Genomic DNA, 22329 nt, shown 5'->3' with positions numbered 1-22329 from the left:
CCTTCCCATTAACTTCCTTCCCTTCGCTTCCCATTAATTCCCTTCCCTTCCCTTCCCATTAACTTCCTTCCCTTCGCTTCCCATTAATTTCCTTTCCTTTCCTTCCCTTTCCTCCATTCCCTTTCTTTCCCTTCCCTTCCCTTCTCTACCTTCCCCTTCCCTTCCCCTCCCTATCCTACCTTTGCTTTCCTTTCCCTTCCCTTCCCTTCCCTCTCCTCCCTTCCTCTTCCCCTTCCCTTCCCTTCCCTTCCCTTCCTCCCCTCCCTTTCCCTCCCCTCCCTTCCCTTCCCTTCCATTTTCCTTCCCTCTCTTCCTTTCCCTCTTTCTTATTACCTTTCTTCATTCTTTTTTCATTCAGAATTTGTACTCTTTTTAGCTCTGTCAAAAAAAAACCTTCCTCAGTAAAGATTATTTAAAAAAGAAAGAAGCGAGTTAGAATTGTCACGGCAAAGACACTCCTGAAGAGAAAACGGCCAAGGGACCCCCAGCCAGAGGAGACCAAGGCAGTGAATAACTGCAGTTCACAGAGAAGATCTCTCTACCTGGCCTCTAAGGTCTGATCCTGGCTTGGTGTCACGTAACAACCCCCCTCTCTTTTGTACTGTTCATTAATATTCGGGGCCGGTCCGCTGTTGCCTTTCTTGATTTGCTCTTTGACTGCTTTCCTGTGTAGATGGTTCCCACGACTGCGGACGTAACCCTTGTAGAAATGGGGGCACGTGTTTCAGGGAATGCGACCAGTGTTCTCAGCGCTGCGTCTGCCCTGCTGAATTCACGGGGACACAGTGTGAAGTCGGTAAGCGGAATCTCGAAACATGGTTTTTATTTTGAAAAATGCAACCGGACTGATTTTGTGAGAACATTTCGCTTCCTATTCTGGAAGCTTCGTCAGTTGTACTGCATGCTGTGGGAGATGGACATTCATGGACATTTGGTTAGTTGAGATTTTCCACCGGGTCTATGACAATTCCCTGCAGGTAACGCACCATGGCCAACTCACAGTGGCCAACTCACCATGGCCAACTCACCATGACCAACTCACCATGACCACCCACCACGCCCAGCTCACCACAGCCAACTCACCATGGCCAACTCAACACAGCCAACTCACCACGGCCAACTCACCATGGCTTACACACCACAGCCAGCTCACCATGGCCAATTCACCATGGCCAACTCACCATGGCCAGTTCACCACAGCCAACTCACCATGGCCAGTTCACCACAGCCAACTCACCATGGCCAGTTCACCACAGCCAACTCAACACAGCCAACTCACCATGGCCAGTTCACCACAGCCAACTCACCATGGCCAACTCAACACAGTCAACTCACCATGGCCAACTCACCATGGCTTACACACCACAGCCAGCTCACCATGGCCAACTCACCATGGCCAGTTCACCACAGCCAACTCACCATGGCCAATTCAACACGGCTAACACACCACAGCCAGCCAACTCACCATGGCCAAGACACCATGGCCAATTCACCACAGCCAACTCACCATGGGCAACTCACCATGGCTAACACACACCACAGCCAGCTCACCATGGCCAGCTCACCATGGCCAATTCACCACAGCCAACTCACCATGGCCAACTCACCATGGCCAGTTCACCACAGCCAACTCACCACAGCCAACTCACCATGGCTTACACACCACAGCCAGCTCACCACGGCCAATTCACCATGGCCAGTTCACCACAGCCAACTCACCACGGCCAACTCACCACGGCTAACACACCACAGCCAGCTCACCACAGCCAACTCACCATGGCCAAGACACCATGGCCAATTCACCACAGCCAACTCACCATGGGCAACTCACCATGGGCAACTCACCACAGCCAACTCACCACAGCCAACTCACCATGGCTAGCACACCACAGCCAGCTCACCATGGCCAAGACACCATGGCCAACTCACCATGGGCAACTCACCACAGCCAACTCACCATGGGCAACTCACCATGGCTAACACACACCACAGCCAGCTCACCATGGCCAGCTCACCATGGCCAATTCACCACAGCCAACTCACCATGGCCAAGACACCATGGCCAACTCACCATGGGCAACTCACCACAGCCAACTCACCATGGCCAACTCACCATGGCTAACACACACCACAGCCAGCTCACCACGACCAACACACTATGGCCAACACACCATGGCCAACTCACTACAGCCAACTTGCCACAACCCTCCTTGAGGGACAGGAGTTACTTTAATACCAAAGAAATGGTGGAATAGAATCATTAAAGAAAGGATAAAAAAGGAGGGACAGAACAAAACATGAATGACAAACATTAAGATATTTTTTAAAATTTACTTGAAATGATTAAATTGAATTGTTGAATCCAGCTCCGATTGCAGAAACTGTGGTCCAAGCTAAAGGCTTTTATGCTTTCCTCCATTACAGCAAAATGCTTTGATGAGACTCTCTTTGAATATTTTGAAATTGGAGACAGCTGGGCCAGAATCTACCAAGGCTCAGTTCAAGCATGCACCTGTCTTAACGGCACAACCGACTGCCATCCGGAAATGTATACAGGTATTGTTGGGAAATGTTCATTAGAGCAGGGGCCTCCAACCTTGGCAGCTTTAAGACCTCTGGGCTTCAACTCCCAGCTGGCTGAGGAATTCTGGAAGTTGAAGTCCACAAGTCTTAAAGTTGCCAAGGGTGGAGACCCCTGCATTAGAGTGCTTCGTTTGATGCATTGGAAAGAGGCCAATCAATCAGAATAAAACTGGAAGGGACAACCGAGGTCTTCTGGTCCAACCCTCTGCTGAAGCAGGAGATGGAGGAAGGGAGGGAGGGAGAGGGGGAGGAAGGAAGGAAGGAAGGAAGGAAGGAAGGAAGGAAGGAAGGAAGGAAGGAAGGAAGGAAGGAAGGAAGGAAGAAAGAAAGAAAGAGGAAAAAGAAGGAAGGAAGGAAGGAAGGAGGGAAGGAAGAAAGAAAGATAAAAAGTAAGAGGAGGAAGGAAGGAAGGAAGAAAGAAAGGAAGGAAGGAAGGAAAGAAAGAAAGAAAAGAGAAAAGAAGGAAGGAAGGAAAGAGGGAGGGAGGGAGGATGGGAGGAAGGAAAAGAAAGAAAGGAAGGAAGGAAGGAAGGAAGGAAGGAAGGAAGGAAGGAAGGAAGGAAGGAAGGAAGGAAGGAAAGAAAAGAGAAAAGAAGGAAGGAAGGAAAGAGGGAGGGAGGGAGGATGGGAGGAAGGAAAAGAAAGAAAGGAAGGAAGGAAGGAAGGAAAGAGAGAAAGAGAAAAGGAAGGAAGAAGGAAGGAAGAGGAGGAGGGAGGAAGAAAGAAGGAAGGAAAGAAGGAGGAGGAGGAAAGAAAGAAAGAAAGAGAAAAGAAGGAAGGAAGGAAAGAAGGAGGGAGGGCGGCAGAAAGGAAAGAAAGAGAAACGAGAGAGAGAAAGAGAAAAGAAGGAGGGAGGGAGGGAGGAAGAAAGGGAGGGAGGGAGGGAGGGAGGGAGGGAAGAAGGAAGAAAGAAAAGAAGGAAGGAAGGAAACGAGAAAAATGCCACTTTTCACTATTGGCTGACTGTTTCCCGATATTTAAGGATGAAAACCCCTCACCCTTCTCTGCAGGGGAGGCTTCTTCAAACGTTCCTTCGTGGTGGCCAGAGACGTCTCAAAACGAATCCCCAGAAATGCCAGTTCAAGCCGTAGCTCTCGTGCTTTTTCGTATTTTATCAGGGAAATGTCAGGTTTTAAGAGCTCCCTTTGCCTGTGCTTGGCTCCCCTCCAGGCTGTCCCTCCAACCCCTGCCTGCCCCGGGGCAGCCGCTCTTGCAGGAGGACCCTCTTCTCCGACAGGACCGTCTGCGTGTGCAACCACCTTTTCAGAGGGAGACATTGCAACATGGGTGAGTCCCCCCCACACTCCTCCCTCCCTCAAGTTGTGACCGGAAGTGAAAAGTTGTGCCCTATTGGCTTGGTTTTATCTCCTTTTTTTAAATCACAAAGCCTTCAGCTACCCTCTTTGAGAGAAAGTTTATATTTCTTTTTTTTTAAATTTATTTACATTTATATCCCGCCCTTCTCCGAAGACTCAGGGCGGCTTACACAGTGTTAAGCAATAGTCTTCATCCTATTTGTATATTATATACAAAGTCAACTTATTGCCCCCAACAATCTGGGTCCTCATTTTACCTACCTTATAAAGGATGGAAGGCTGAGTCAACCTTGGGCCTGGTGGGACTAGAACCTGCAGTAATTGCAGGCAGCTGTCTTTTAATAACAGGCTATCTTACCAGTCTGAGCCACCACGGCCCTTTGGCAAATTCAATTTCCTGTGCTGCACAGGTGATCCTCGGCTTACGGCCACAATCCAAAGGCCAATATTTCTGTGGTTAAGGGAGAGGTTTGTGAAGCGCGTTTTGCCCCCCCTGTTGCGTGATTTTTCTTGATGCCGTTGCTAAGTGAATCATTGCCGTTGGTAAGTTAGGAACACGGGCGTTAAGTGAATCCGGCTTGCCCCCTTTTTGACTTTGCCCGCCAGGAGGTTGGAAAAGGAGATCACGTGACACACATATCCCCAGGACGTTGCGACCGTCGTAAATAGGAAACCAGTGTCCAAGCGTCATAATTTGGAGCGTGTGACCGTGGTGACGCGGTAACGGTTATAACTGTGAAAAACGGTCCTAAGTCACATTGTCGTGTCCCACTCCTCCTCTGACGGCCGGGTCGGGGAAGTCTGTATCAAGCGTGGCGACGAAGCCTCTGCAGCTTTGCCAAAGTCCTGTCAGATTTCTCAGGGCAGGCAGGAATCCAAGGTGTGACTTCAGCAACCAGATGAGACTTTGCCTGACTCAAGGAATGCCAAAAAGCAGATCCTTTATATAGGCCATGGGGTGTGGCTCCATGACTCAGCACCTATCCAGGCCTGCCTCTCCTTTCCTTTTGCTGACATTGCCTCTCCATTCTCCGGAAGCGGGGATCTGTCCACCCTCCAGCTGCCGGCAATTCTAGCTCGTGACTGGCTTCATGCTCCTCATGCTCACATGCTGTGGGGGGGAGGTTTATTTGCTCAGTCTGTCCGGGCATGGTGCCAGGACTGGGGGCTGGAACCATGCCAGGCAATTTGTCTTCATTATCAGTCTCTGGCTGAGATAGCAGGAGATGGGAGGGGCCTGGTTGCGGAGGGGGGGTGGGCGAGGCACAACACACATTTTTCAATGCTGTTGTAACTGCGAACGGTCACTAAATAAACTGCTGTAAGTTGAGGGCTAACTGTACTACTAAAAAGAAAGGATGCAAACACACACACACAAACACACACACACACACACACACACCCCTCTTCTCTGTACCTTTGGCCTGAATAACTCCTAAAGGGCGACTCTCCAACTGAACCTTTTATTTGAGGTTGGAAGTCATCGATGACGAATAAGATAAAACGGTTGCTTCACATGATTTTAAAACTTTATTTTAACTACTTTACCTTTGGCAAATACATTTAATAAGCAAACTAGTGGTGGGTTTCACATATTCTTACCACCGGTTCGCCGCGCATGTTTGGCGCATGCACCTTCCCATCAAAGCCAAGAATCAGAATAGAGCTGGAAGGGACCTTGGAGGTCTTCTAGTCCAACCCCCTGCTCAAGCAGGAGACCCTGTGCCATTCCAGACAAGTGGCTGTCCAGTCTCTTCTTAAAAATATCCGGTGATGAAGCACCCACAACAGAATAACAAGGTTAGAGGGGACCTTGGAGGCCTTCTAGTCTGACCCTCTGTTCAAGCAGGAGACCCTATACTATATACTAGCTAAGCTAATTGAGGCAGATATTCAAGGAAGATTTATTGCTATTGAACTGGTGATAGATGCAAAAAAGACTTTGCTGATAGGTATTTATGCACCTAATCAGCAACAAGAAAAGTTTTATGAAATGTTACACGAGAGGTTGATCCTCTGGGATTATAGTTCGTTTATTTTATTAGGAGACTGAAATTGATACAAGAAGTGATAAGAGAACCTCTTCCAAGAAGATACCTATACATGCAAAACTACCAAAATCCTTTTTTGAAATGATGGAAGACTTTGAGTTTAGAAGAATGGATACTGAAAGTCATTAATTTGGCTGAGATGGCTAAAATCTCAGCTTTTTTAAAAGACAATACGCAGGAAAGCTATTTAATTGAATGGAAAAAATGGATTGATTATCTACAAAACAGATATCAGATTAAGAAATATCAGATTGCCTTTGAATAATTAGGAAGTTATTTTATGTAATGGGGAGGGGGTTGGGAGATGAAAAGCTTTGGATGAGGTTAATTGGATTGGAAGGGAAAATTTTATTCTATGTTTGGTTTATGTATAACAATACCTTGTGATTGACCCGGGAAGCCGGGGAGGAAGGAGGGGAAGGGGGTTTTCTGGGAGGGAGGGGGGAAAAAGGGGGGAAAATGTTTTTGTTTTTTTAAAACTTTTTCAATAAAATAAAAAAAAAAAGCAGGAGACCCTATACCGTTTTAGACAATGGCTCTTCTTAAAAGTTCCCCAGTGATGGAGGGACCCACAGCTTCTGAAGGCAACTTCTTCTGTTCCACTGGTTAATTGTCCTCACAGTTGGGAAGTTTCTCCAGGTTGCTTCTCTCCTTGATGAGTTTCCATTCATGGTTTCTTTTCTTGCCTTCCGGTGCTTTGCAATAACTATGGATCAATTTTGGTAAAACTACTGACTGGGATTTGATTAATGAGGGTCCAATCAATTTTTTTGGGGAGTGGGGTGGGGGGGGGAGAGCACTGACTTGAATCTTTTGCCTTTCTTTCTTCACCAGCTCCAAGTCAAAGTTGTTATTTGGGCAATGCGACCAATTACCTGGGCCTGGCCAAGAAGACCATTTCTGGAGAGGAATGTCTTCCGTGGACTTCCGACCTCTTCTCCTACGACGACCCTCAAACAAACACGGTGCAGCTGGGATTGGGCTCACATTCCTACTGCCGGTAAGACGCCAGAGGAGTAACTCCTTTGTAAAAACAGTTTGGAGTAAGTGTCTAGGGAGATACTCAATCATCCAGGTCATGGTTGTCTCAAAGAAGCTTTTCCCAAAAAGGCAAGTGTTCTGTCCCCCCTCGCCTCCGTCCGAGCGATGGCTTAATTAGCCGGCAACTATCAGCTCTGGCAGCAAACTAGCAAGCGTCTGACAAGTGTCTCTGCTATCTCCCTCGATGCCGATGTGTCAACAAACAGTACTTCAGCTCTAATCAAGCAGTTGATTTGCCTGCCAAGAAGAGGCATAGCAGCCCTTGCTGCTTTTATATCCTGTGGGTTGTGGCTCCATGACTCAGCACTTCCTAGGCCTGCCCCACCCTTGCTTCTGTTGTTCCCGCCTCTCCTGCCTATGAAACCTAGGGTCCAGCCAGGCCTGATTGCCATCAGCTGTGTCTGCAGGCGTGGCCTGGGGGGGAAAAGAATCAGGGGACGGAGGCCTCGTTATCTCCTCCACCTGGCCTGCCTCTGGCTCCTGGAGCTGAGCCAGGGAAGCCGGTGCTCCAGAGGTAAGTCCTGATGGCCCTTCCCCCTCACTTTCCGAGTCACTTTCTGGCAGGGGCGCAGACACAACAGCAAGTGAAGAAGCTTCTTTGATACTTCTTCTCATCCAAGCTGAGCTAAGCATTTTCAGACAAGTGAAGCATGGCTGGCTGGGGGATTCTGGGAGCTGAAGTCCACAGGCCATAGGACACCCCTGCGGTATACGGCATCATCGGTTTACAAAGTCCCTAAATTGCTGGCAAGACCATGGGCCAAGAAGGAGGACTGTGCCAAGTGAGGCAAAGAGTGAGGAAGGAGAGAAGACAAAGAGAAGGGAGAATCGATTCGAGTAATTTGAGACCTGAGACCCACCTCTTAGGTTGGCCCCTGGAGGGAGGGAATACGAGGAGGGTCCCACAAAGCTACCCCAGATGACAAATAGGTCCCTCACAGATAGCTGGGCACCTCCTAAGCACCAAGGAGCCACCGTGGAGTCCTTTCCCCACCCTTCCCTCTAACATTAGTAAATTCTAAGTCCAATCCACATTTGAAGCGTGGGAACCAGGGGTGTGGGTTGCTGGGGGTTCGCAGGGGTTCGGGAAGAACCTCTAGCTAAGATTCTGTGCAGTTCAGGGTTCTGTGCACCTCCAAATCCCACTCATGGCTGGCCTTGCTTACCCCATCCTTCCCCTCTCAGGAGTCCCCACACGGGCCGTTTTGGATGCAGGTAAGTGCAGGGCACGCACGGAGGCTTAGGGTGGGTGAAAAATGGGCCTAATGGAAGTTCAGGAAGGCTGGAAATGGGCCCGGCCTCCAGACAGCCTTCAGAGTCTGAGGAGACTGTTTTTGCCCTCCCGGAGGCTCAAAAAAAGACTCCCGAGCCCGGGGAGGGCAAAAAGCACCCCACCCCCCCACCGCCATGGTGCAGGAGGCCAACTAAGCCACACCCACCATGGCTACGCCCACCCAGCAATTGGGCAGAGAACTCCTTGTTAAAAATTTTGAAGCCCACCCCTGGCGGGAACTCCTAACAAAACCAGAAGAAACTAGAAGATAGGGGCCTGGGAGACTAGGCAGTGGAAGAGGATAGAGGTGGGAGAAATATCTAAATTGAACAGCCAAGATGCAGTTGCAAACAGAGATAAAGATCCGAGAGAGGAATATGGGACGCAAGCCAAAAAAAAAAAAAGCATAGCAATTAAAATATTGAAGCGGGCAAGAGACGATGGATAGATGATATCTCCTTTTTCGACGTTCTGATTTGCTTTTCTTTTTCTCTCTCTTTCTCTCTCTTCTTTTTTTAGGTGGATGACAGGACTAGAAGTTAGGTAGGATAGAAAGAAAACATCTTTTAATAAAGGGTGACATGATTAAAAAGTTAGAATAAGAGATAGAAATAAGAGAAGGGGGAATACTAGTGTATACATTTTTATATAATAAAATAAAAGCAATAACCAGAGAAAGCATGGAATAATTGAATAATGACAGACTTCAACCTAATACTGTATAAATGTGTATCATTATTAGAAATATATAAATTGATTAAATGTAATAACTATGATTAATTCTACTAGTTTTATTTGTATTAGAATGTATGACACGCAGATGCCAATACTATTCACCCACTGATATGCTTGTTTAAAAAAACCTTTCAAAAAAAAACCAGAAGAAATTGAGCGTGGAAATCAACGGGTTACTCAAAGAGTTAATTCATTTACTTATGAAATGCCTTAGAAGCCCAGATGAGGACGAGCAGCCCTGGTGCTATTTCATTAAGGACGGCAGACTGTCCTGGGAATACTGCAATGTGTCAACATGCCGTAAGTAACTTGTAAACTGCAGGATTCAACTTAGGTTGTACCACAAAATTAGCCCAAGAATGGACAGACGTGTTCTTAAGTAAATGTAGATCTTTTTTAAAAAAAAACTGCAAAAAAAAGTTATAGGTAGTCCTCGACTTACGATCGCAACTGAGCTCCCAAATTTCTGTTGTGAAGTGAGTTTGGACCCATTTTACGACTTTTCCGGCCACCGTTGCAACGTGGATTGTCGCGTGTGTTAAACTAATAACATGGTTGTTCAGTGAAGCTGGATTTCCCCGTCGACTTTGGTGGTCAGAAGGTCTCAAAAGGGGATCGCGTGACCCTGGGACACAGCAACGGCCATAAATATGAACCAGTTGCCAAAGTGTCTGAATTTTGATCGCGTGACCACGGGAATGCTGCCCCGGTCGTACGTGTGGAAAATGGTCCTACGTCACTTTTTTCAGTGCCCTGGTAATTTTGAATGGTCACTAAATGAACTGTTGTATGTTGAGTACTACCTAACAAGGATAGGTACCTCCCTTCTAGAATAATGGTAAAAGATTCGCTGTCGAGTTGTGGCCGACTCTAGGGCCCAGTGCTCATCTCCGTTTCTAGGAAAAAGGAGCCAGCATTGTCCGAAGACTTTTCCGTGGTCATGTGGCCAGCATGGCTACACGTCAAAGGGGCAAGGAACGCGATTATCTTCCCACCAAAGTGGTACCTATTGATCTATTTGCATTTGCATGCTTTCGAACGGCTAGTGGGCTGGAGCTGAGACAAGGATGGGAGCTCATCCTGTCGCCAGTGGTGGGACTTGAATAACTTAACAACTGGTTCTCTGGCTGGGTAGGCGTGGCTGGTTGGTCATGTGACTGGGTGGGTGATGTCACTCATCACACTCAGCCCCGCCTCCCAGCCATTCGCCTCAAAGGCAGAAGTAGGATTCAGCCAATTGGAGCTAATCCCATCACTGGCTGGCCCCGTCCCCACCCATTTTTGGACCTGTTTTTGGAACTTTTTTTGGCTGTTTTTTTTGGGCTATTTCTGGCTGGCTTTTGGGCCATTTTCAGGCAGGCTTTGAGCCATTTTTCAGCCATTTTAGGGCTATTTTTCGAGCAGTTTTTCCGGCCATTTTTGGGCCGTTTTAAGGCTGTTTTTCAGGTGGTTTTCAGGCTGGTTTTCAGGCCATTTTTCAGGCTATTTTCAGACCATTTTCCAGCCATTTTTGGCCTGGTTTTCAGGCTGGTTTTTTGGGCTGTTTTGGGGGCCATTTTCCAGGCCATTTTCAGACCATTTTTTCAGACCTTTTCTGGCCTGGAAAACAACCCAGAAAACAGGCTGAAAAATGAGTGGGGGCAGGGCCAGCCAGTGATGGGATTTGCCGGTTCACTGAACTGCGCAGAATCTTAACTACCGGTTTGCCAAACTCTGCCTGTCGTGCATTGCTTGGGTCTCGAACCCAGGCTGTCAGCTGATAAGCTCAGCCACTTAAACCACTGACCCATCACGCCTCCCCCTACAATAACATTCTGAAAAGCAAATGGAAGGGAAATCCAGTAAGGAAATAACAAGATCCATTATCCCCTCCCTTCTTTCAGGAAGCGGGCGCAGGCAGCCGCCACCGCCACCGCCAACCTTTTTTCCAGAAGTCGTGGATGAGTTTGCCGTGGTCAAGAAGTCATGTGGGAGGAGGCACAAGAAGCAGAAGTTTGTAAGACCCAGGATTGTGGGGGGATCTTCTGCCTTGCCAGGATCCTACCCATGGCTGGCCAGCATCAACGTGGGCAGGAATTTCTGTGCCGGAAGCCTTATTCGCTCTTGCTGGCTGGTCACATCGGCCCACTGTTTTGCTCACAGGTAACGCCGCTCAATTTGTTGATGGGTCTCAAACGCTGAATTTCTGTCCAGCCAAGTTCTTCTGGGAGCCAATTGGTGAGGAAGGGCCAAGTGCAAATGATTTCCCTGAGCTCCAAAATGATCCAGACCATCATCCTCTTCCTCCTTTTCCTCTTCTTCCTCCTCCTTTCCCCTTCCTCCTCCTCCTCCTTTCCATCTTCTTCTCCTTCTCCTTCTCCCTCTTCCTCTTCCTTTCCCCCTTCCTTCTCCACCTCCTCCTCCTTCCTCCTCCTCCTCCTGCCATCTTCTTCCTCCTCCTGCCATCTTCTTCCTCCTCTTCTTCTCCTTCTGCTTCCTCTTCCTCCTCCTTTCCCCTTCCTTCTCCTCCTCTTTCTCCTTCCTCCTTCTCCTCCTCCTCTTCTTCCTGTCCTCCTCCTTCCTTCCCCTTCTTCCTCCTCCTATTCCCCTCCTCCTCCTTCTTCCTCCTCCTCTCCTTCTTCTCCTTCTCCTTCCTCTTCTTCCTCCTTTCCCCTTCCTTCTCCTCCTCTTCTTTCCTTCCTCCTTCTCCTCCTCCTCTTCTTCCTGTCCTCCTTCCTCCTCCTCCTTCCTTCCTCCTTCCTCCTTCTTCTTCCTCCTCCTCCTCCTTCCTTCCTCCTCCTCTTCCTCCTTCTCCTTCCTCTTCTTCTCCTCCTCTTCCTCCTCCTCCTTCCTCCTCCTCCTCTCCTCCTCCTTTCCTCTTCCTCCTCCTCCTCCTCCTCCTCTTCCTCTTCTTCTCCTCCTCCTCCTCCTCCTCCTCCTCCTTCTTCCTCTCCTCCTCCTCCTTCTTCCTCTTCCTCCTCCTTCTTTCCCCCTTCTTCCTTATCTTTTCCCCCTCCTCCTTCTCCTTTCCATCTTCCTCCTCCCTCTCTTCTCCTTCTCCTTTCCCTCTTCCTCTTCCTCCTCTCTCTGCTCCTGCTTGCAGGGACCTCCTCCAGTTGCCCCATTGAGTGCAGTGTTGTATGCAGGAGGGTGACAGAAGAACGCCAGAGGGCACCCCCAACCTCCACCCTCAACCCCTTTTAACATGTGCCATCTTGATGTTTTGACCCCACCCCATGGCCACCTCTGCTCGTATCCGGCTCCCAGGGGACTGAAGCAAGGAGGAAGGAGAAGAGTGGAGCCCCATCACTCAGCAGGCAGAGAAGCAGGAAGGGAAGGCTGCATCTCAGGACCTTCTGGGTTAGGCCCCGGGGAAAAACTCTGCACAAGCAGAAAGCTTTGGATGCTGAGAGTGGCCTCCTTACCTTTGCGTTTGGCTCTGAGAAAGTTTTGGATCAGTGATCAACTGCCGAGTGAAGGCTCAGGATTGGGTTCCATTAACAGGGCTTCCTCGTTTCCTTCAGCCCGCTGACCTCAACCATCCATGTGGTTCTGGGGCAACATTTTTTTAACAAAACGACAGACGTCACTCAAGAGTTTAAGGTAGAGAAGTACATCCTGCATCCTGACTACTCCGTCTTCAACCCGACCGAAAACGATATCGGTGAGCTCTTTCTCTCGCCTCTACTGCCGTGTAAAGTGGTGGCCCCCAACCTTCTCGGGGATGGTTTTGCACACACATACTGCTTTCACAAATACAGCTTCACGCTTGCCTACCACTTCTGCGGTCCGGTTCCAAACAGGCTGTGGGCCGGCACTGGGCCATGGACGGGAGTTGGGGACCCCTGACTAAATTCCATTGATTGGATCAAGAATAGAGTAGAACAGAACAGAACAGAACAGAATAAAAAAAGAATAGAATAGAAAGAATAAAATAGAATGGAATGGAATGGAATGGAACGGAACGGAACAGAACAGAACAGAACAGAATAGAATAAAAAAAGAATAGAATAAAAAGAATAGAATAGAATGGAATGGAATGGAATGGAATGGAATGGAACAGAATGGAACAGAACAGAACAGAACAGAATAGAATAAAAAAAGAATAGAATAGAAATAATAGAATAGAATAGAATAGAATGGAACGGAACGGAACAGAACAGAACAGAACAGAACAGAACAGAACAGAATAAAAAAAGAATAGAATAAAAATAATAAAATAGAATAGAATGGAACGGAACGGAACGGAACAGAACAGAACAGAACAGAATAGAATAAAAAAAGAATAGAATAAAAAGAGAATAGAATAGAATAGAATAGAATAGAATAGAATAGAATAGAATAGAATAGAATAGAATAGAATAGAATGGAACAGAATGGAACAGAATGGAACAGAACAGAACAGAACAATTGAAAGGGACCATGGAAGCCAGGGGTGAAATCCAGTAACAGAAATTTTGAGCAGTTCAGAGAACCGGCAAATACCACCTCTGGCTGGTCCCAGAGTGGGGTGGGAATGGAGATTTTGCTGTATCTTTCCCCTGCCATGCCCACCAAGCCACACCCACAGAACCGGTAGTAAAAAAAAAAATCTGGATTTCACCACTGCTTGGAGGTTTTCTAGTCCAACCCCCTAAGATATTGAAACACTGTTATGATGAGTCTTAGTCCTTCTTTTCATAAGACTAGACCTACCCAGTTCCTGCAACCGTTTCTTCATAAGTTTTATTTTCCAGTCCCCTAATCATCTTTGTTGCTCTTCTCTGCACTCTTTCTAGAGTCTCAGCATCTTTTTTACATCGTGGCGACCAAAACTGGATGCAACATTCCAAGGGTGGCCTTACCAAGGCCTTATAAAGTGGTATTAACACTTCACATGATCTTGATTCTATCCCTCTGTTTATGCAGCCTAGAACTGTATTGGCTTTTTTGGCAGCTGCTGCACACGGCTGGCTCCTATTTAAGCAATTGTCCACTAGGACTCCGAGATCCCAGTTACTTACTATTGAGCCAGGTACCACCTGTACTGTACCTGTGCATTTGGCTTTTCTGTCGTTCCAGTATAGAATAAGCACTAAGGCTGTGGGGCAGAAGGCAAACTAATGATAATTCACTCTTTTACACATTCAACCTGTCCTTCCCCTCTCTTGCAGTTTTAATTAAACTCAAGAAAGTCAGACAACGCTGTGCGGTGAGATCCCGGTTTGTTCAACCCATTTGCCTGCCAGAAGCTTCCATGTCCTTTCCAGACCATTACAAATGCTACGTTGTCGGATGGGGATACTTGCACGAAAGTAAGAGACGACCGTTGGGGAAGTTGATCACCCCCCTATAGCCAGGAGTTTCAGCTGACACTAGGACAATCTTCATGATGGCTGCAGATCACACTCCATTTTTTTTTTTTTTGCATTTATATCCCGCCCTTCTCCGAAGACTCAGGGCGGCTTACACTATGTCAAGCAATAGTCTTCATCCATTTGTATACTATATACAGTCAACTTATTGCCCCCCAACAATCTGGGTCCTCATTTTACCTACCTTATAAAGGATGGAAGGCTGAGTCAACCTTGGGCCTGGTGGGACTTGAACCTGCAATATTGCAAGCAGTTGCTGTTAATAATAGGCTGCATTAGCCTGTTGCGCCACCAGAGGCCCCTATTTATATAGCTGGTGTTTTCAATAGAGCCCTGGTGGCGCAGTGGTTAGAATGCGGTACTGCAGGCTGCCTGCCTACTGCCAGGAAGTTCGACCTGACCGGCTCAACGTTGAATCTTCCTTCCTTCCTTCCTTCCTTCCTTCCTTCCTTCCTTCCTTCCTTCCTTCCTTCCTTCCTTCCTTCCTTCCTTCCTTCCTTCCCAGTGGTTAGAATGCAGTATTGCAGGCTAACTCTGCCCACTATCAGCAGTTTGATCCTGACTGGCTCAAGGTACACTCAGTGTTCCTTCCTTCCTTCCTTCCTTCCTTCCTTCCTTCCTTCCTTCCTTCCTTCCTTCCTTCCTTCCTTCCTTCCTTCCTTCCTTCCTTCCTTCCTTCCCAGTGGTTACAATGCAGCATTGCAGGCTAACACTGTCCACAGCCAGGAAGTTCGATCCTGGCTGGCTCAAGACTGACCCTTCCTTCCTTCCTTCCTTCCTTTCTTCCTTCCTTCCCTCCCAGTGGTTAGAATGCAGCATTGCAGGCTAACACTGCCCACAGCCAGGAAGTTCAATCCTGATCCACTCAAGGTTGACCCTCCCTCCCTTTCTTCCTCCCTCCCTTCCTTCCTTCTTCCTTTTTTCCTTCCTTCCCTCCCTCCCAGTGGTTACAATGCAGCATTGTAGGCAAACTCTGCCCACAGCCAGGAAGTTCAATCCTGACCAGCTCAAGGTTGACCCACCCTCCCTCCCTCCCTTCCTCCCTCCCTCCCTCCAGTGGTTAGAATGCAGTATTGCACGTTAACTCTGCCCAGTGCCAGCAGTTTGATCCTGACTGGCTCCAAGGTTGACTCAGCCTTCCATCCTTCCAAGGTTGGCAAAATGAGAACCCAGATTGTTGGGGGCAAGAGGCTGATTCTGTAAACCGCTTACAGAGGGCTATAAAAGGACTGTGAAGCGGTATATAAGTGCTATTGCCAGTCCTTCCTTCCTTCCTCCCTCTCTCCCTCCCTCCCTTCCTTCTGGTTAGAATGCAGTATTGCAGGCAAACTCTGCCCACAGCCAGAAAGTTCGATCCTGACTAGCTCAAGGTTGACTCAGCCTTCCGTCCTTCCAAGGGGGGTAAAATGAGGACCCAGATTGTTGGGGGCAAGAGGCTGACTCTGTAAACTGCTTAGAGGGGGCTTGAAAGCACTGTGAAGCGGTCTATAAGTCTTAAGTGCTAGATTTGCTAAATGTTCTTTCCCGTCATTTGAGCAGATTCATCCCGATATTCCAATGTGGTGCAAGAAGCATTAGTTCCGATTATCCCGGATTACAAGTGTCAAAACGCGGACGTTTATGGAGCTGAAATCAGTGACAATATGTTCTGCGCTGGGTACCTTGACGGCAGGACAGACGCGTGCCAGGTAATCGGTTGAGTTTTTGCAGGAATTAGCCGCATGTGGATGTGACAACGTAAGATTGTGAGGCCATAGTACATATATATATCATCTTCTTTTAACGACCCCATAATCTCTTGCGGGGTGGAGTCTGGGCAACTGAATGGAACTAGCAGAGTGTTTACTGGCCAGATGCCTTTCCTGTTGCCAGTACGGAGTTTTGTTCAACAGATACATTCTCATTCCGCCGAGAGAGAGAAATATCTGCTTCTCCCTACGATTGAACTCACAGCCTCCTGATTGTGAGGTGAGAGCTCCACTTCTAGGCCACCATATATACCTCTCTCTGTGTGTGTGTGTGTTTACTGCATTAAGCTCCATTGAAGTGGCTGCAATAATTCTCCTAGGGATTATATAGCACAGCCATTGCAATATTTTATACTATTTTTCCCCCGCTTCCTACCCTGGAGGTTCTGCGGTTCTCTCTGTTTTGTATTCTGAGCTTCGGTACTATCCGTCCTTTTCATCCCATGGCAAGGCCTGGCTGGAGGTTTCATTCGCTGATTTAGGATCAACTCTGATACCCGAAGGAGAAAGAATGGGCAGATCCCCTCTACAGCTTTTCACTGTACCCCAAGAAGTCTTGGAGGTGGAGGGTGGGAGGAGGGTTACTGAAGCGCAAGTCCCTCTCTCCCTCCCTTCCCTCCTTCCTTCCTTCTTACTCACTTTCTTCGTCCCTCCCTCTTTCCCTTCCCCTTCCCATTTTCCTTCCTTCCTTCCTCCGTTCCCTCCCTTCCATTCCTTCCTTTTTCCCCTTTCTTCCCTCTTTCCTTCTTTTTCTCCTTCCTTCCCTCCCTCCCTCCTTCCCTTCCCCTCCTTGCTTTCTTCCTTGTTTCCTCCTTGCTTCCTTCCTCCTTCCTTCCTCTCTTTCTCCTTCCTTCCTTCTCTCTCTCCCTCCCCCCTCCTTCCTTCCTTCCTCCCTCCCTCCCTCCCTCCTTTCTTCCTTTCTTCCTTCCCTCCCTACCATATTGCTTCCAGTTCCAAGCCATGCACTTTAGGGAAGTCTTTGAAGGAAGGAAAGCTGAGCTGGGCCTCTCTTGAGCCAACCGAGGGAGTTTGTATTACTTTGATTTATTTATTTATTTTAATTTCCCAGCTGCGTCCAGCTGTTGGCTCTTGCTCAGTTTGAACGTGGCTCATCCGGGGAAGAGGAGTGGGATCATGAGGGTTTGGAGGCTCTGCTCCCCCCACCACTTTCTCCAGTCCCCACCTCCTTATGTCTTCTCCTATCAACGGAGCCTGGCTTTAACCGGCGACATTGGCCAAAAAACCCCAAACAAACGATTTTTTTTATTATTGCTTTTATCTTCCCTTCGGGGCCCAACTTCCTTTTCTCCTTTAGTGTTTCTAGTTGTTCCCTCTCCATTTTCGCTCTACCTTTGACCTTAACCAAAAGCTTTTGAGCAGCCAAACAATTGTTCCCCCCTCATTGAAATTCTGGGTTTCCAGGATCCTCTTTTTCCCAATTCCCGAGGACCGTTTCCATATTTGTGGAGATATTCAGGTGCGCTGAGGGATCCGTTGTCTCTTCCCAAAATCCCCAAAAGCTTTAACCAAAGACTATCTACTGTTGACCTCACCCCATTCCTAAGAGGTCTGTAAGGGGCGTGCATAAGAGCACCAGCGTGCCTACTGTTCCTGTCCTAACGTTCCCTTTGGTTGTATCCAATTCGTATGGTTATTTCATGCTTATACTTATATATATTGCTGTGTTTGACAAATAAATCTACCCATCCAGTTCCACACAGCTACCCTTAGAAGTTACAAAAATAAAAACCTCTGGTTGGCTGAGATTTTGTGACGTTGCGTAGCTCTTCCATCTATAGAAGAGGCTGCAGTTGGGAAAAAAAAAATTCTAGATTGTGCAGAGATGGATAGGTCGGGTGTCAGCAACCTGCAGCTCCAGAGCCGCATGCGGCTCATTGGGCTCTCTGCTGTGGCTCCCTGTTGGGTAATCCCATCACTGGCTGGCCCCCGTCCCCGCCCTCCTAGTCACTCCTCGCCTGGCCTGAGAAGGTAAGAGTGACGGCGGTGGATGGAGAAGCGGCCAGACAGAGAGATACAGAGAGGGGGGGGGGAAGAGAGACATAGAGAGATAACAGAGAGAGAAGGGGAGAGAGAGGGAGAAAGAGGGGAGAGGGAGGGAGGGAGAGAGAAAGAGATGTCAAAATGGTTTTGTGGTTCCTGGTGTTTTTTAACAACTGGTTCTCTACCCTAATGACCAGCTGGGTAGCCGTGGCTAGGGTGGGGTCATGCGACTGGTAGAAGTGAGTGACGTGGAGTTGGCCACACCCTCCTAGGTTTTGTGGCTCCCGGTGTTTTCTTTTCTGTGGGAAACGGGTCCAAATGGCTCTTTTGAGTGTTTAAGGTTGCAGACCCCCTGGGATAGGTTGACATTAAAGATAAAGGATAAGGAAGATACGGGATATTTTCTAACATGGAATCTGCTTTATCAATGGCTCGATTTAACAACAGCAACAGAGTTGGAAGGAACCTTGGAGGTCATCTAGCCCAACCCGCTGCCCATGCAGGAGACCTATGCTAGAGATTCGAACCGCCGAACTGCCAACCTTTCTGATCGACAAGATCAGCGTCTTAGCTACTGAGCTACCTAGCCAGGCGATTATAGAGGTAGAGATTAGAAATCCAATAAATATGATTATGGGTAAGCAAATTGACCCAGGCAATACACTGTTTGCAAAGCACTTAGGGATATAAAAGAAAAATGTATTAATAAACTTTTTTTAAAAAACCAAAAACAAGTTACAAAAAAAAAAGATAGAAAACTGCAGTTGGCTGAAATTTGTGACGCTGCGTAGCTCTTCCATCTACAGAAGAGTTTGCAGTTGAAAAAAAAAATCTACATTGTACAGAAATGGATAGGTTGACATTAAAGATAAAGGATAAGGAACATACAGGATATTTTCTAACATGGAACTTGCTTTATCAATGGCTTGCTTTAACAACAGCAACAGAGTTGGTAAGGGAGCTTGGAGGTCATCTAGCCCAACCCCCTGGCCACACAGGAGACTGATACTAGAGATTCGAACCGCCAAACCACCGACATTTCTGATCGACAAGCTCAGTGTCTTAGCCACCTAGCCAGGCACCTGAGCCACCTAGCCAGGCGATTATAGAGGTAGAGATTAGAAATCCGATAAATATTATTATGGGGAAGCAAATTGACCCAGGAAATACACTGTTCGCAAAGCACTTAGGGATGTAAAAGAAAAATGTATTAATAAACTAAACAAGAAAAAATGAGTAGAAAGAAAGAAAGAAAGAAAGAAAGAAAGAAAGAAAGAAAGAAAGAAAGAAAGAAAGAAAGAAAGAAAGAAAGAAAGAAAGTGTTCTGTCCCCCACCTCAGTCCGGGAGACACGTGAACTGACTCAATTAGCCAGCAATTTAGTCCACGGCAACTATCAGCTCTGGCAGCAAACCAGCAAGCGTCTGCCAAGGTTTTGTTTATCTTCCCTGATGCCGGTGTCACAGAAGCTCGTTACCGGAGCAACTAGGAAGTCAGGAACAAACAGCAATCCAGGCCAAATGCTCAGTCAAATAATTCTGTGCAAGTGTTCTCCAGTCAGTTTGTTTCACGAAGTAGTAGAGCAGCCCCTCCTGCTTTTATACCCTGTGGGGTGTGGCTCCGTGACTCAGCACTTTCTAGGCCTGCTCCACCCCTGCTTCTGTTGTTCCCGCCTCTCTTGTCTACGAAACCTGGGATCTAATCAGGATTGATTGTCCACAGCTGGGTCTGGAAGCGTTGCCTGGGCGGGGGGAGATACAGGAGACAGAGGCCTCGTCACCTCCTCCACCTGGCCTGCCTCTGGCTCCTGGAGCTGAGCCAGAGAGGCCGGCCCTGCAGAGGGGAGCCCTGACGGCCGTTCCCCCTCACTCTCTGAGTCACTTTCAGGCAGGGGGCCAGGCCCGGGGAGTGGGGGGGCTGGAGCCACAACAGAAAGCTGCGGTTGGCTGAGATTTGTGATGTTGCATAGTTCTTCCATTTACCTTCATGTTCTCCTCTATGTCCCAGGGAGATTCGGGGGGGCCCCTGGCCTGCGAAAGGGATGGAGCCTTTTACCTCTACGGAATCGTCAGCTGGGGTGACGGCTGTGGCAAGGCCATGAAGCCGGGAGTTTACACCAAGGTGACCAACTACATCAATTGGATCAACCAGGAGATACAACGCCCGCCCAAAGGATAAGAATGGCTTCGTAGAGCGACCGATCCCCTTCGCCTGATACCCACAGGAATAACTTCCCTAGTCGTTCTTCTTGACAATACCAAAGGCTCTTCATACCAAACGTTGTTGGTGCTGGCAGAACTAGGGGAAAAAAGCGGACTCCAAAATCCAAGATGTCCTTCAAGGAAGTCAAGATTTTCACGTTTCTGTGCTGTGGGACGGACTTGCTGTTCTTCCCTTGGGATTTCTGCCCGATTTCCAATGAACCGCGTGGGAGAGGGCAGAGGGGTGGGTCCGAATAACAAGAGTTGGAAGGGACCTTGGAGGTCTTCTAGTCCAACCCCCTGCTCAGGCAGGAAACCACTTCAGACAAATGGTTGTCCAATCTCTTCTTCAAAACTTCCAGTGTTGGAGTGTTCACAACTTCTGGAGGCAAGTTGTTCCACTGGTTAATTGTTCTAACTCTCAGGAAATTCCTCCTTAGTTCTAAGTTGCTTCTCTCCTTGATGAGTTTCCACCCATTGCTTCTTGTTCTACCCTCAGGTGCTTTGGAGAATAGTTTGACTCCCTCTTCTTTGTGGCAACCCCTGAGATATTGGAACACTGCTATCATGTCACCCCTAGTCCTTCTTTTCATTAAACTAGGCATACCCAATTCATAAAACACAAAATTACAGAGTTGGAAGGGACCTTGGAGGTCTTCTAATACAACCCCCTGCTCAGGCTGGAGACCCCATACTATTTCAGACAAATGGTTGTCCAATTTCTTCTTAAAAACTTCCAGTGTTGGAGTGTTCACAACTTCTGGAGGCAAGTTGTTCCACTGGTTAATTGTTCTAACTCTCAGGAAATTTCTCCTTAGTTCTAAGTTGCTTCTCTCCTTGATGAGTTTCCATCCGTTGCTTCTTGTCCTGCCCTCAGGTGCTTTGGAGAATAGTTTGACTCCCTCTTTTTTGGGGCAGCCCCTGAGATATTGGAAGACTGCTATCATGTCTCCCCTAGTCCTTCTTTTCATTAAACTAGACATACCCAATTCATACAACACAAAATAACAGAGTTGGAAGGGACCTTGGAGGCCTTCTAGTCCAACCCCCTGCCCAGGCAGGAAACCCTACACCATTTCAGACAAATGGTTATCCAACATTTTCTTAAAAACTTCCAGTGTTGGAGCACCCAAAACTTCTGGAGGGAAGCTGACCCATTGATTAATTGTACTAAGTGTCAGGAAATTTCTCCTTACTCCTAGGTTGCTTCTCACCTTGGTTAGTCTCTATAACCCAGGGATGAGCAAACTTGGCCCGTTGAAGAGTGGTGGACTACAACTCCCAGAATTCCCCAGCCAGCAACTTGCTCCTATTTATAGGTCATGCTGGCTGGGGAATTCTGGGTGTTGAAGTCCATCCCTCTTCAAGGGGCCAAGTTTGGACACCCCTGTATAACCCAACAGAGAAAACGCCAGGAACAAACGGATCAATTTAGGAGCATTTATATATAGATCAATGAAAAAGGTTTTGTTTTTTAATTAAAAGGGATATAACAATGTTTACTGAGCTGTATCGACAATGAATGAACTCATTTCAAATTTGAAAAGACATAAATGTACAAAATCATATTTTAAAAAGACAGTTTAGAAATATTAAAAAAAAAAACACCTCATATTTGTCTCAAAGAAGGAGAACTAGATTCGAAAAACTTCCTCCCTTTGACGTGGGAAAAATCTTACCGGGCAACAAGTTGCAGTCTAGAGGCTTCCGGCTTCGAACATCGGGAGCTGCGCTGTTCCTTGGGAATATGAACATTTTATTGCAAAAAATATATATCTTACTGATGAATTAATCAACGGGGTGGAGAGCTTCTTTTTAACAGTTGCATTTTTTCCTGTCTCTTTTGAGCTCTGCTGCAGGGGTGAAATCCAGCAGGTTCTGACAGGTTCTGGAGAACTGGTAGCGGAAATTTTGAGCAGTTCGGAGAACCGGCAAATACCACCTCTGGCTGGCCCCAGAGTGGGGAGGGAATGGGGATTTTGCAGCATATCCTTCCCCCAGGAGTGGGGAGGGAACGGGGATTTTGCAGCATCCTTCCCCCAGGAGTG

At 47.7% G+C, this 22329-nt stretch overlaps 2 protein-coding genes across 2 annotated transcripts in view; both read left to right on the top strand.

Moving 5' to 3' along the window:
* The window catches only part of RGS12 (regulator of G protein signaling 12), a 72235-nt gene extending 71454 nt beyond the window's left edge, over positions 1 to 781 (top strand). The window contains exon 18 of the mRNA XM_058193452.1: positions 674 to 781. The gene's annotated coding sequence lies outside the window, so the exon portion shown is untranslated. The remainder of the gene's footprint in view (positions 1 to 673) is intronic.
* HGFAC (HGF activator) lies at positions 667 to 20929 on the top strand (the record flags this gene model as incomplete). Its single annotated transcript, XM_058193822.1, has 11 exons — positions 667 to 796; positions 2425 to 2556; positions 3754 to 3870; positions 6785 to 6950; positions 9214 to 9299; positions 9900 to 10001; positions 10883 to 11141; positions 12503 to 12642; positions 14132 to 14272; positions 15872 to 16020; positions 20088 to 20929. Coding segments are annotated over 11 exons (1593 nt in total), but the record flags the coding sequence as incomplete, so codon positions are not given.
* Between the last annotated feature and the right edge of the window lie 1400 nt (positions 20930 to 22329).

The sequence above is a fragment of the Ahaetulla prasina genome, chromosome 8 (genome assembly GCF_028640845.1).
Source record: "Ahaetulla prasina isolate Xishuangbanna chromosome 8, ASM2864084v1, whole genome shotgun sequence".
Classification (NCBI taxonomy): Eukaryota; Metazoa; Chordata; class Lepidosauria; order Squamata; family Colubridae; genus Ahaetulla; species Ahaetulla prasina.
This window is presented reverse-complemented; position numbering and strand designations above follow the sequence as displayed.